Consider the following 13273-nt stretch of genomic DNA (forward strand, 5'->3'; position numbering starts at 1 on the left):
CGCACACACTTATAATAATAATAAATTGAAAATAAATAAGACCCAACAAGAGACCGATCCATTGATTGGGTTCATAAAAGGAGAACATATATTTTCTGCTGTATATTGGAGGGCAGATTGGTATTTTCTCAATATTTGGGGGGGGGGGGGGGACACCGTGTGACAGGAGCTGAGTACTTCGGTCTTTTTTCCACTAACATTTGTGTCCCACTGAAACCTGTCCGGCGGAAGTTGTTATCACGGCCTGACAAAAGAAATGGCGAGCGGTATCGGCAGTGAGTAATATTTCTCCAGTCTTTATCAATTTTTTGTTTTACCAATTTCATAACAAATATATCAGTAAACAAACTCCGTACATTGCAGTTCCTTTCATTTGGTTGAAGCAAGTAGAGTCGTTGCATGAAAAAAGCGTTACACCGTGTAACGTTAGCGGTGTGTGTCCCGTGAATGTGTTCCCCCGTAATCAACACGGCTAAGCTAACATCGACGTTACTATTTCAAATCCAAGCAAATGCACGTCAATGTCTGTAGAACCACAACTAAATATAACTACACGTAACGTTAGATGTTGAATTTGCGCCTTCGTAGAAAAGCAAAGTGCTACTGTATTAAAATCGTCCTCTAAACTCGATGCAAATTGGTATAAACAACGTAGCTAGCGGTAGCTACACGGCTAACTTTGAGCAACAAATAAAAAACCGCAAGATACGTAAACGTCGCCGCACCATGTAGCTGTCATACGTTTTGTGTTAATAAATCAAAGACCGTATGGTACCTAATTAACTTACTTTGCAGAGGGGGACAGACTGTCATTTAACGAGTTACTGGCGTGTGCGACCGTCAACATGTTCCCCGCAATAAAACCAAACAACACACAATGATCTGAGATGACCGCCTGTTAACGTAGAAACTGCCGTGAAAACCAGCTTGATAAACCCTGACAGACCAACATGCGCTACGGGCTCACTGTTTGCTTAGCTAGTAACAAAGCTACCCACAATAAATGCCTGGAAGTGTCACGACTTAACTGTTTATTTGTGCTTTTCTACGCAGAACACAAGATCCAGAATGTGGGACCAACAGAGCCCTGGTCCGTCAGGGAGAAACTGTGCCTGGCCTCCTCTGTTATGAGGAGTGGCGACCAAAACTGGTAAGAAAATATCCTCCAATCCCCCCCAATAGATTTAGCTTCTACTTTACAAAATTCACAAAGGGGGCAAAACCCTCAGAAAACAGGTGTGTGTCTCTGGGTTGTAACAGTGAAACATCTGGATTCAGCTGTACACATGTTTTAATGTGAAAGAAAATCACCCCAGAGGTTAAGAGTCTATGAAAAGAAATTGCAACAGTGGTCATTAAGATGTCAACACACCAGTGTTAATTTCGTTGACGAAAACTATGACGAAAATCTTTTGTAAATAACCCTTTTTTCCACAACTAAGACGAGACCAAGACGTGACAAAAACGATCTTAAAAACTATGACTAAATCTATTCTAACTTTCGTTAACGAGACGAGACGAACATGTTGGTGGTTGACGAAGTCACGATACTTTTTCCCCCTTAATTCGCACGCAGCTGACAGACAACAGACCGGCAAAGTAAGGCGGTTATTAACGTGTCATGATGACGTCATCCACGAACCCAACACGCTCGCATCGGCACAGCGGTGGTTCTTGTGCACCGACTACGGACCGCGACGACTATTTTTCGGCGAGTTTGAATGTGGCTTCCTTAGTTTAGCTCAGCTGTCTCGGTTTAGCTGACTGTTAGCGGGCTGAAGCCGCGCTGCTTCACAGAAACATGGAGACCCGTTTAACAGACTGTCGGACCTTTCTGCTTTGTTCTCTGACGGCGGCAGGCAGCGTTTCCTCGGCTGGATAAGACGCTCTGTTACAAACACGTCTAACGTAATAAACTCATTGCAGGTTCTGAAGCCTCACGCACTTCAACTGTAGTTCACACGCCACATCGTGAGAAGACGGTGTTAAACCGCCTCGGCCACCGTACGCTCGTTACTAAGCAACATAGAGGCGCCACACACGTGACAGGTGGAGGCTTTTGATAGAACTGCACAATGCAGGTGAAGGATGTGGCGGCACAGAGCAGGTGGAGGAAAACCCACAGGACACAAGAGAGAAGAACTGGTCATGAAACCAACAAAGAGACAAAGAGAAAAAAAAGACTGTTGAATGAAAAGTGGGGGTCCAGTTTAGAATGGCTGGTTTATGATGCAGCCAAGAAAATAATGTATTGCACAGATTGTAGGACGTTAAGGTCTCTTTTGTTGGGACAGTGGAAACAATAAAGGACCATGAAGTTTCAAAAGCATTGCAAGTAAACAGACAAAGACAACAAAGTGTTGCGTTTAGATCCCTGGTCCTCATGAAGTTGTTACACATTTGCCAATTTGTTAAATTGCCATGCAAATAAATGCTTTTGCTATTCTTTCCTTTATCCTTTCATGTAATGATTTTTCACATGTCATTTATATTCGCTCACACAAACACTTCAACCATTTGTTCTTGGTCCGGCTCCTGCGTCACATTTTACAACCCACTGTGGCCGCGAGTCAAAAAGTTTGCCGACCGCTGCTATAGACCTAGGAGGGACATCTGATGGACAACCAAGTACTGCAAGCTAGACTATTATGCCGTTGTAGACACAACACAGGGGGTCCCTGGGCCTGAGAAGGGAAGAAAGGGAGTTTAATATGGTTATTAAATGTGACTAAAACTAATTAATTTTAGTGTAGTTTTCGTCGACTAAAACTAAGAAGGATTAAAATGACTAAATGTGACTAAAACTAATATGCATTTTTCGTCTAAAGACTAAGACTAAGACTAAATCAAAAATAGCTGCCAAAATTAACACTGCTACACACGTGGCTTTACTTCACATAAGAGGCTTTAAAAGGAGCATATCGATTCCATACATAACTGGTTGTGTCCATATTAAGACGTGGGGCAAAAATACTAAGTGTCTTGTTAAATCTGCTATTCTGAAGTCTCGCCACGAGGGTCAGACTTTAGTAACTCCTGTGGTCTCTCATGCACTGGTGGGTCACTGCGTTGACTACTAATAAGCAGGGTCAATCTCCACTTATGTATTTAAAAAGAAAAACAAACTATAAACTGCGAGGATGATATGAACAGGACTTTTTAGTTTTACTGTACCCTGGATTTCACTTTTATTGGTTTGCAATTTGAAAGCAGTTCTTTAGTTCCGTCAGCAATTTATTTCTCAACCGTTTTCTCAACATGTGTGTTTATTCGGAGGACTTTCTCTGTCTTCCAGGGTGTCTGTGAGTAGAGCCATCAAGCCCTTCTCGGAGCCCGGCCGTCCAGCGGACTGGTTCTCACAGAAGGTAAGAAATCTACAAAACTACAAATCATTTCCCCCCTTTTTGTCTCTCGAGCAGATGCTATGCAGTTGTGCTGTCGCCAACATCTGTCTCAGTAAAACAAGCTTTGTCTCTGTCTCTCAGCACTGTGCCTCACAATACTCCGAGCTGCTGGAGGCCACAGAAGCACCCAAGTCAGTATTGTAGTATAGACATGTCCAAACACCTACATGCAGATTTAGAATCATTTGCCATCACTGTTAGTGGACAAGGTGAAATATTTTGTAGTTGACTTAAGAGTGCTTTTGATCTCCTACACTCTAGGCGTAAGCGGGGTGAGAAAGGTGAGGTCGTCGAAACCATTGAAGACGTCATTGTGCGTAGGCTGACCACAGAGAGGATAGAGGAACTCAAAAAACTACTGCGAGACACACAGGAGCAGTACAGGTACATACACACTTAGAGTAGAATCATTTAGGATACATTTGGTAGCGAGACGTGGTCTTTAACCCTTCTGTGCGTTCTGTCCTGGCAGGAAGTTGAAGAAAGAGGTGGATCTGATACAGACGGGTCACATGGACTCCCAGCTGAAGGAGCTGTGGACGGAGATCACACTGTGAGACCCTCACCTGTTCTTCTGTCGGATTAAAACTCCACAATTGGACAAAAAAAAAAAGTAGTGTCCATCACAGATGCCCCATTCTGTTAATCCTATAATGCAGAGCACAAATGGCTGCGGTGAGTCAGCAGTCTTTTAGCGCTCACAGTAAAGTGATGAGCGTCTTGTTTTGTTGGCGGGGGGGGATTTGGTCAGTGAGTAACGACCCTGGAGAAGTCCAACACCAACCCAGCGGTCATCACTATAAAGCAGGTGGGGGGGGGGGCAATCCAGCCACAGCTTCCCACCCACAATCCCCCCGTCTACCCGCTTCTCAGACGGTTCAACTATGTTTATCCAACCTGCAGAAAGAAGAAGCAGGCCGAGGAGGAAGCCGAACAGAAGAGGAAAGCCACAGAAACCGCGTTCCACGGTAGGTTCAGCCTGCATCAGGAAATTAAATTATCTCCGATCCTGTGAGTATTTTTTCTAGAGAACTTCTCAGTTATCCCTGTGGTTGGTGTGGCCACACACTCCCCTCACATGACCCACCGCGCTGCAAAACACAGTATCCCGTGTCTTTAATTTTGTTAAATATTTGATAAACTTCAAGGTAATCGCAGTAGGCTTTTATGACATTGTTTCACACACGTTGGTGTTTTTGCGTTTGTTTTTCTCATATTCATTTAAACAGAAACCAATGATTCATTCCCTCCTCTGCTGCGTCCATCACAGCTCGCCAGGCCATGAAAAACACACCCAAGCGTCACCCCAGTGTAACCGTACGTTCTCCGCTGGGTGCCAGCCCCCCCAGCGTGGACCCTCCGGCGGAGTCCTTGGTCCCCGCGACGCCCATGGATACTGGAGGTGCTGCCTCCGATGACACCCCCACCACCACCACTACCTCCACCACCATGACTACACCCACCACCCACTCGGTTGTAAGAACATCCTCTAATAGAGTAGTGTTTGACTTATGTGGTCATGTAGCAGTGGTGAGATACAACAGGAATACTGCCAATACACAGTAAAAATAACTTATGTTGTAGACAATTTTCTTTATTCAGCTGAAACATTTTCACCGTTTTTAATTCACTATACTGAAATATGAAGGCAATCGAACCTCAGTCGACACACTGAAGTTCCATTGGCGCTTCACTCTAATGGACGCAGAGGCTTTGCTTACATCAGAAGTCCTTCATGTGTTCTTCCTCTTCAGTGATGTCCTGAGGTGGTTCTGTCTCTAATCGGTTTTGGGTTTTTAGCACTGCCTGCTCCTCCTAGAAGGAGATGGTTGAGATACTTCAGCTCCCGTGTCAGCGGGTCTCATTGATTCTCTGCTGCCTCCCCCAGGCCCAGGGGATCGCAGTCTTCCTGCCAGCGCTGGATGCTCCAGGCCCTGGGCCCAAAGATGGAGGCCCAGCCCCTCAAATAGATGATTCGCCACAGAAGAGGCTCTTAACCCAGAAGTCCACGCCGCCGCCCTCCCCTCTCCTGTCGGAACTGCTGAAGAAGGGCAACCTCATCTCGGCCAGCCCCCGCCTGGTAAGAGCCGGATTAGATCACAGTATCTAAAACAACAAGAATGCCAGGAATGATAAATGATGTGACCTCATACAAAGCAATGGGGAAATGCCTAAAAGACCTGAATTAAAAAAACTATTTTCTAAAGCCAATTAGGCAGCTTTTAAAGACTTTGGATACGCCAGCGTATATATCTTTACTGTATAATTGTATACAGAATGAGCAATGAGCAAAGAATGAGTGACTTTAAAGACAGATGCGACTGCAATATTCAGATTTAATGTCAAGGGATATGTAACCCCCCTCCCACACGTTGGGTATTGGGTATAAGAGTCCTATCAATGCTGTCTTAACACCCTTTACACTTATGTGTTATTAATTGATGTCAGGTCGGGGAGGGAGACACTGTTGGAAGCCTCACCAATGGAGTTCAGACAGCCACTGCAGCCACTGCCTTACCACCGGGCCACGCAGTCATCTGCGGTAAGTACAGCTGCTCCTGCCGCCTGTGCATGCGTCACACAAATGAGACCGAGAATGTTGGCCTGCACTGTTCATGGTGTACTAAAGATTAAGCCAGTGGGCTCTGGCCTAATAATGACTTTTAACCTTGAAGGGTTTCATTGTGTTCTCCTTTACTCCTCTGTGTGTGTGTGTGTGTGTGTGTGTGTGTGTGTGTGTGTGTGTGTGTGTGTGTGTGTGTGTGTGTGTGTGTGTGTGTGTGTGTGTGTGTGTGTGTGTGTGTGTGTGTGTGAGCAGAGAGTGAAGCTGCAGTGAAGGCAGAGCTCAGTGAGGAGGCGGGGTTAGTAGAAGAGGACCTTGTGGCAGTGTCCTACATGGGAGATGAGTTGGACCTGGCGACAGTGGGGGACATCATTGCCATCATAGAGGAGAAGGTATTTTTTTAAATTACAAGTCTATACGGCAGTCAGTATCACTCGCCACTAAAGAGGAAGAATGATTGCCTTTTTAAGTCCTGGTAATTGGGGAGTATTTAAGTCTGAAGTGACTGTTGAAATACGATATAGTAGACTCCTAATAGACAGTAATCCACAGTAATCATTACGGCACCACTATGTACAGGTGTGATGTGATACCTGCAGCAGTAAAACACACTTAACTCTTAGTCCGCACCGGACTCTTAATGACTACTCCTTAGTTGATAACCTCCGGAGTGTTTTAATGCTTACCGTTTACACTCAATCAATATTAATTTGTGTACCGATCTATACTGATAGCAAAAAATAAAATATTCAAATAAAAAGGTGCATAGTTATGACTATGTATTACAAAAGAAAATGATGAATCAATCCTATTGGCTGTGTCCAGTTCAAGATGTTCTGCCCTGCCCCCCCAGGTCGACGACTCTGTTGAGGCCTTGGATGCAGCGGCGGTGGAAGCAGCTCTCTCCCTGTGCGAAGAGGCCGTCTCAGAAGGACACACCCTCCCCGGCCCCTGGGAGACCCAGGAGCTGAAGGCTTCGGACCCGGAACCCGCGCTGCAAGACTCCGACCACAGTCAGGAGCCTCAGGATGAGGTCGCCGTGTCCGCCCTGATCCCTGCAGCCGTAGAGACCCAGCAGCAAGCGGAAACCAAAGGAGAACATCTCAAGGGAAACTGTGATGGACCTGAAGTAACAGGAAGCGATGTCACCTCTCCGGTCGCGTCGGACGATGGTGCAACAGGAAGTGAGGTCACGGAGGAGGGGCCGGCAGGGAAGGAGGCCGCTGAGGCGACGGTTAAGATTGAGGGGGAGGAGTGGAGCCAGCCGGAGCCCAACCCGCCGTGCCTCGGTAGGGGGCCTCACCTCACGCGCAGCCACGAATGATGCTGACTGCCTTTCTGTTTCACTAACATGCGTCTCATGTCTGTCCCACAGACTCTGAGGACAGCTCTGTGTCCGGGAAAGAGTCCAAGGTGACACCTTTTACGCCCACACACACACACACAGACACACACACAACCTGTCAAACAGTCTTTTTGCTAAATTTGTGTGTGTGTTCTTGAACACAGGAGGTGAAGGAGGAGGAGGCTGGTAGCGAAGGCTACCCGGAAGAAGGGATAGAGCTGAAGGAGGAGTGTGGGGAGGGGGAGGGGCCCTATCTGTCCGAGGTGGAGCGGGCCGCCAGCGAGAGTGAAGACGGCTACGGGCCGCCCTCGCAGCGCTACACAGCGGACTCCTTGGCCAGCAGCCCGGCCTCGTCCTCCCAGCTGTAGGTGTCACGGTTGCAGAGTGCGATGATGAAGTGGCTTGTTGTGAATCCAGATAAGCTCTGCTGTGGCTTTAGAACTAGATAAAGCTTGGCTTGCATTTGCGCAATGCTCTCTGAATCACATCATTCCATTTCTCCGAGCCGCGCAGTCTTTGGCTGCTGACACACGAGGTTCTAACGGCTTGTGCTTTTGTCTCCACCTGCCTCTCGGCCCCCGGGGATTTCCCCGACCCTCTCTTCCCTCTCAGGTCTACGTGCGGTGAGGACCAGGAGGCCGTGCAGGCCCAGAAGATCTGGAAGAAAGCCATCATGCTGGTGTGGAGAGCTGCAGCCAACCACAGGTGGAGCCTCTTGGGAAGCCTCGGCCTCAGCAATGATTCACGTTGTTGGCCACAGTGCTTTAGCACACGCGTTTTCACGGTCGTCACACGCACATCTGGATTTTTGTTCACACAAATAGCAAATCCTCCAGATTTCAATAATACTTCAATACCCTGTTTTCCTTCCTTATTATTCACTCAGCATCACTCTTCTCTTCTATGCATTCTATCATTTCTATCTTACGAGATCTCTTCCATCTCACATATTTTTGAGAATATATCAAGAAAATTCATTTTCTGGACCAAAAGCAATCCCCCAAAGTTAAAGGGAAGGTATTTTCCTGTTTCTCTCAGGTATGCCAGCGTCTTCCTGCAGCCTGTGTCAGATGACATTGCGCCTGGTTACCATAGCATCGTACACAGGTAAGCGCACGCGCAAACTCGCTGTCGTTTCTCCATCAACCCGCCACTCGCTCGCCCTTGTTCGACCACCGTCACCAATCAACAATCTCCCCTTACTCCTGCTCCAGACCCATGGACCTGTCGGCCATTAAGAAGAACATCGAGTCCGGCGTGATCCGCACCACGGCCGAGTTCCAGCGCGACATCATGCTGATGTTCCAGAACGCCGTCATGTACAACTCGTCGGACCACGACGTGTACCACATGGCGCTAGAGATGCAACGCGACGTCCTGGAGCACGTGCAGCAGTTCCTGGCCACCCAGCTCATCATGCAGACCTCGGAGAGCGCCATCTCCGCCAAGAGCCTGCGCGGAAGGGAGGGAAACCGTAAGCCAGGAGAGGCGGCTGAGAAGGTGGGTTGGGCGACCTGTTGGGGGACAAATTAGGATTCCCTTGAAAGTCTGGCAAAGCGTCACAATATCTAAAGTGAGCCGGGGAGACATTTTGAAATGATGTGGGAACTATACCACGATACGCTGTGCTTGTTGTATTCAGGTTTCTATTGAAACCCAGTGTAACACATTTGTCTCCTATTCTGAAGAAGTTGTTGGTTCTTCAGCCCAGCGAGTGGATCCATTTGACTGGGAAAAATGTCTCAGGGAACGTTCTCCAGCCCCTGTATGGAAATGTATCCCCCTGAACAGTATATCTGAATACCTCGCTCTGTGGGCGGAATCCACTAGTAGCTCCACACTTAACCCAGAGCAATGGAAAGCACCTGTGTGCGTCTAATTGTTCTTTTTTGCAGGTGACGAAAGGTCAGAGACGGTACTGTTATTTGTAAAGCAGTTCAAAAGATACAAAGCTTCCCATTTTTTATAGTTATACAGGCTTTATTTCTGAAATATGTATTATTGTCATCCTTAGAATTTGATGGCACTCTATTAGTTTAGGCTGATGTCATGTCAAGTGCCTAAAGGGATTAATTTACAGTGTGAAAATGTTAACATCCTACAACAAAGATCCTGTTTACAGATGGTTTGCTCAAAGGAATGAATGAATAGATGTGTGACACAGACCCTGTTAATAAACACATACATGCTGCCGTAGCTGTGGACTCCATTTGTTGTATTGACCAACAGTCAGTGTGGTTACTTTTTTCTTTTTTCTTTCTTTTAATCTTTTAATGTGTCAATAATACAGCGTGCCAGAGCTGAACATGTCTTGGTGAATTGATGTCCTTTGGAAGATTAGAAAGGACTAAGCGCATTGTTATGGAACAGATGCGAGGCTTTGGATTGACTGGTCTGTTTAGTGTCTCTTATCCTGCTGTTTCATTGAGAGATTATATACAGTGTGGATCACCACGGATGAAAGCATGTGTGTGTTCTTCCATCAGTATGGGCCAATTTACTCATGTGAATAAAACTAACTTGAACTGCTTACAATTCTAGGAGAAACCTTTTTTTGCTCTCTTTTGATATCACATTGAACCATATGCCTCTTATATATAAAGGTAAAGGACTGTGTGCTTAGAAGGTCATCTGGTTCCGGCTCCTCCGAGGTTTCTGCTACGACTGAATGGTGCCTCACTCACTGATTGGTTAACGTGTCCCATGCGGGTCAGCTGACCCTTGCTGATTGCGCTGATTGCCAGTGTGGTGACGCTGCTGAGTACGCAGGGGGACACTTGAGACTCCACGTGGCCAACTCGTCTCCTCTCGTGTTGACTCCTTCTGATTCATGCTCCGCATGGTGGCTGCACCTCTACGCTCTGACTCCGTCCGCCTGCATCCGCCTGTCGTGTGTGTGTGCGCCTGCGTGCGTGTTCGTGTGTGTTATTTTTTTACAAGGCTCCACCAGGAAATATCCTGACTAGTTGTTTGGCTTCCTGGAGCCACCTTTTTAGATCTTTAATTGACCCGACAGTATTATAAAACGACTTCTGTAGTTTACGGTTCTGACTGAATCGAAATGATGATGTCTTTCATAGCGGACATGATGGGAACTGGTACACAGCTAGTGAGTGGACTTAAGGACATGTTTGTGTGTACGGGAGTGTGCTCGCCTGCTTGTATTGGTGCCTGATTGTCTACTTCTGTGTATCTGTCTGTTTATATCAATCTCCCTTTTGACTATCTGCATATTGGAGCTGTGTGCGTGTGTGTGCAGCGGCTGGAAGGACGCTCAACCCACTTTGTTGTCTTTGGCGCAGACTTTTATGAAACTTGCTTTCTCACGCACGTGTGTGTGTTTTCTCTCTTTCTCACTCCAATGTTTGTCCTACAGGACAGTGTCCCAATGGCCTCTCCTGCTTTCCTTCTCTCTCTCTTTGTAAGTATTCAGGTTCTCCCTCAGATTTCACCAGAACCAGGCCACGCTACGCACACTCTCGCCTCAAAGCAAAGAAACACACACACACACACGTTGTAACTCACCCTGTACACATCTGTTTCTACTTTCTTCCCATCTCTTATTTCTTCAGTTCTATTTTTTTAGCTGCGAAAAAATCTGTGTTAATTAGTAATATTGTAACTGAACATTAATAATAATTCAACAGTTCCGGTTTGAAAGCTTTTGGTGACGCTTCAAAACCAATAGTTAATTTAACATTTGAACCTGAAAATGAAGGAAAGCACATTTTAATGAATACAATTTATTTTCCTTTGCAAGAGCATTAACCAAAGTCTCCCTGCGGATACATGGGCCCTTATAGGCAGGTATACCGGTATCAGTGTATAAATTGCTCTATAGACTTGCTAAACGAAGTCTGAGTTTACTTACAGTCACTTTCATGCAGTTCTGTCACCAGAAAGCACTGACACTCTGAGAACAACAGACGCTAATACAGAAATCAGTGTGTGACTGTCATGTGAACTGAAGACATCGTGACAAGGAACATTTTCACGGCCTTTTAAAAAGAAGATAGGGTTTTCTCTTTGGATTTTCTTTGGGTCAAACTCAATGCAAAACTTTGTTCCTCTAACAACTCTTTCCCTCTTTGTTGTTGAACGTACTTTAGTTGGTCATGTTGTGTTGGCAAGGTGAAAGACTGTTGGTCCAACCTCTAAGCTTAATTAGTAATCCAGAAGAAAAGGAACAACAAACAGACCGCCGTTACCCGGCAACGCTGCGCTATCAACGAGGCATCAGAAAGAATTAAAAGGCCTCTCTCTCCTCTGACAGTTCACACAGACCTCTGAAGACACTGTCCTTGTCACCCTCATAAACCTTTAAGTTCTGTTTTGATACCATCTCCTCATCCCCCCCCCCCCCCCCACACACACACACAGACACACACACACACAGAGGCGCCCTTAACCTTTCATCTGTGTTTTTCTGTTTACCTGTGATTGTCTGTGTGCATGTTGTCATTTCTTTTCTCTTTTTTTCCGTTGACATCTTCCTTTTCTTTTGGATCTTTGTGTTTTTTTCTGTGTTTCATTTGGAGAGGAAGCCTTTCAAGGTGGACTTTGCCGTGTTTTTGTTGTTGTGCAGAGCGCAGTCACATCCGGAGGCCTGAAATCGGCCTTCCCGTCACTCTGTCCCATTGACCTTCGACCTTTACGTGTGAATTTCCTTTTCGTCTCTCTCACTTTTTTCTCCCCGTCTGTCTCTGTGCTGCAGGACGGAGGCACTAGGGGTCGCCGTAGTGCCATGGAGGCTGACCTCAAAATGAAGAAATAAGAGACATTTCAGAGAGATGGAGGTGAATAGTAAATGGTCACTTTAGTTGGACTGTGCAGTCTTTGTGTATATGTGTGTGTGCGCGCCTATTGATCTGTACTGTGGCGTGGACGAGGGCGTATGTGGACGCTCGTGTCAGTCAGCGTGTCTGAGAGCTGCACAGAGCTGCTTCTCCGGCGCTTCATATGGTTCACGTGCAGCGCCGGCGGGAACCGACGTCACGTACCATCTTCATCCGCGCCGTCAGCGATCCCTCTGCCCGAGATGATGGCGAAGAAGCGTGCGTGAGACAAAGGACATTTTCACCAGCAAAAGTTTGTTTGGGATCAAATGACAAAGGCCAGGAGGAAATCTGCCCGTCAGATTTGATCATGTTGCATTGATGCTACTTGATGGACGATTCCCCTTTTAATGAAACGCACCGATCTGTGCATCAACATCTGCTTGCTTTCTTCCAGTCAGCCGGTCACTGCATTTACCGGTGCTTTGGGGTGTTCATTTCAAATGCGTATATCATTGATTGTTTTGGTACGGAAGTGGCCAGTTTTCATTAAAGTAAAGTTGCATTTAAAAAAGGAATACTTTTTAATGTTCTTTTTTTTTAATTCCAGAATACATGGAAGTCATTTATTGCATTTAGTTATTATACACGTAAGGCACAAATGCTGGAGTTTCCTTGAGTAGTTTTTATAAAATTATGACACGGTTCCTTTAGAAAATAATCGGGAGTATTAATTCTCTTAACCTCCAACGCCACAGCGCTTTTGTTATGTTGTAGTGAAATGAATGGAAACCAATAGCTGCCTTTTGGTAGAAAGTCTGAAAACTAAACCCTATATTCCATGTAAAACAGTTGGGTGTTTCGTCGAGTGTGTTAATGGGCTGAAACGTAGGATGTGGAGTTTGTCGTTGCGTCGTGTAGCCAGTGTGTGCTATGCAGGTAGCATAAAAACCTGGTTGTAAATGTGTCATTGGAGTATGAAGACAAGTTTTGTACCTGTAGAGTTGTTTGGGTAGCTGATACATGTCTCATGTGCTGTTGTACATTTGTTGAATAAAGATTATTTGATCTAAATCCAAACAATTGAGTTGCACGGTTTGAAGTCTTGATCGCGCTTTCATCTCATTCTTTTACCGCTAACATTCAGTGTTTTACGTTAAATGACACTTTTACCAGGCATAAATAT

At 45.9% G+C, this 13273-nt stretch overlaps 1 protein-coding gene across 6 annotated transcripts; it reads left to right on the plus strand.

The window, feature by feature from the left end:
- The first annotated feature begins 150 nt into the window (after positions 1 to 150).
- Positions 151 to 13167, plus strand: brd8b (bromodomain containing 8b). Of its 6 annotated transcripts, none has more exons than XM_040172818.2 (19): positions 151 to 275; positions 1054 to 1150; positions 3296 to 3365; positions 3486 to 3535; positions 3666 to 3788; positions 3877 to 3957; positions 4308 to 4372; positions 4675 to 4880; positions 5293 to 5484; positions 5853 to 5946; positions 6223 to 6359; positions 6821 to 7256; positions 7343 to 7380; positions 7477 to 7676; positions 7925 to 8017; positions 8351 to 8419; positions 8527 to 8812; positions 10689 to 10733; positions 12027 to 13167. In XM_040172818.2, the coding sequence occupies exons 1-19, from the start codon at positions 257 to 259 to the stop codon at positions 12084 to 12086; spliced, it is 2361 nt and encodes a 786-aa protein (XP_040028752.2). In that variant the 5' UTR covers positions 151 to 256; the 3' UTR covers positions 12087 to 13167. The 6 variants fall into 6 exon arrangements, with proteins under 6 accessions (XP_040028752.2, XP_077957653.1, XP_040028753.2 ...); XM_078101527.1 differs by having other exon boundaries at positions 4675 to 4877; XM_040172819.2 differs by lacking the exon at positions 10689 to 10733.
- Positions 13168 to 13273: the final 106 nt, after the last annotated feature.

This window comes from Gasterosteus aculeatus, chromosome 4 (assembly GCF_964276395.1).
Source record: "Gasterosteus aculeatus chromosome 4, fGasAcu3.hap1.1, whole genome shotgun sequence".
Lineage (NCBI taxonomy): Eukaryota > Metazoa > Chordata > Actinopteri > Perciformes > Gasterosteidae > Gasterosteus > Gasterosteus aculeatus.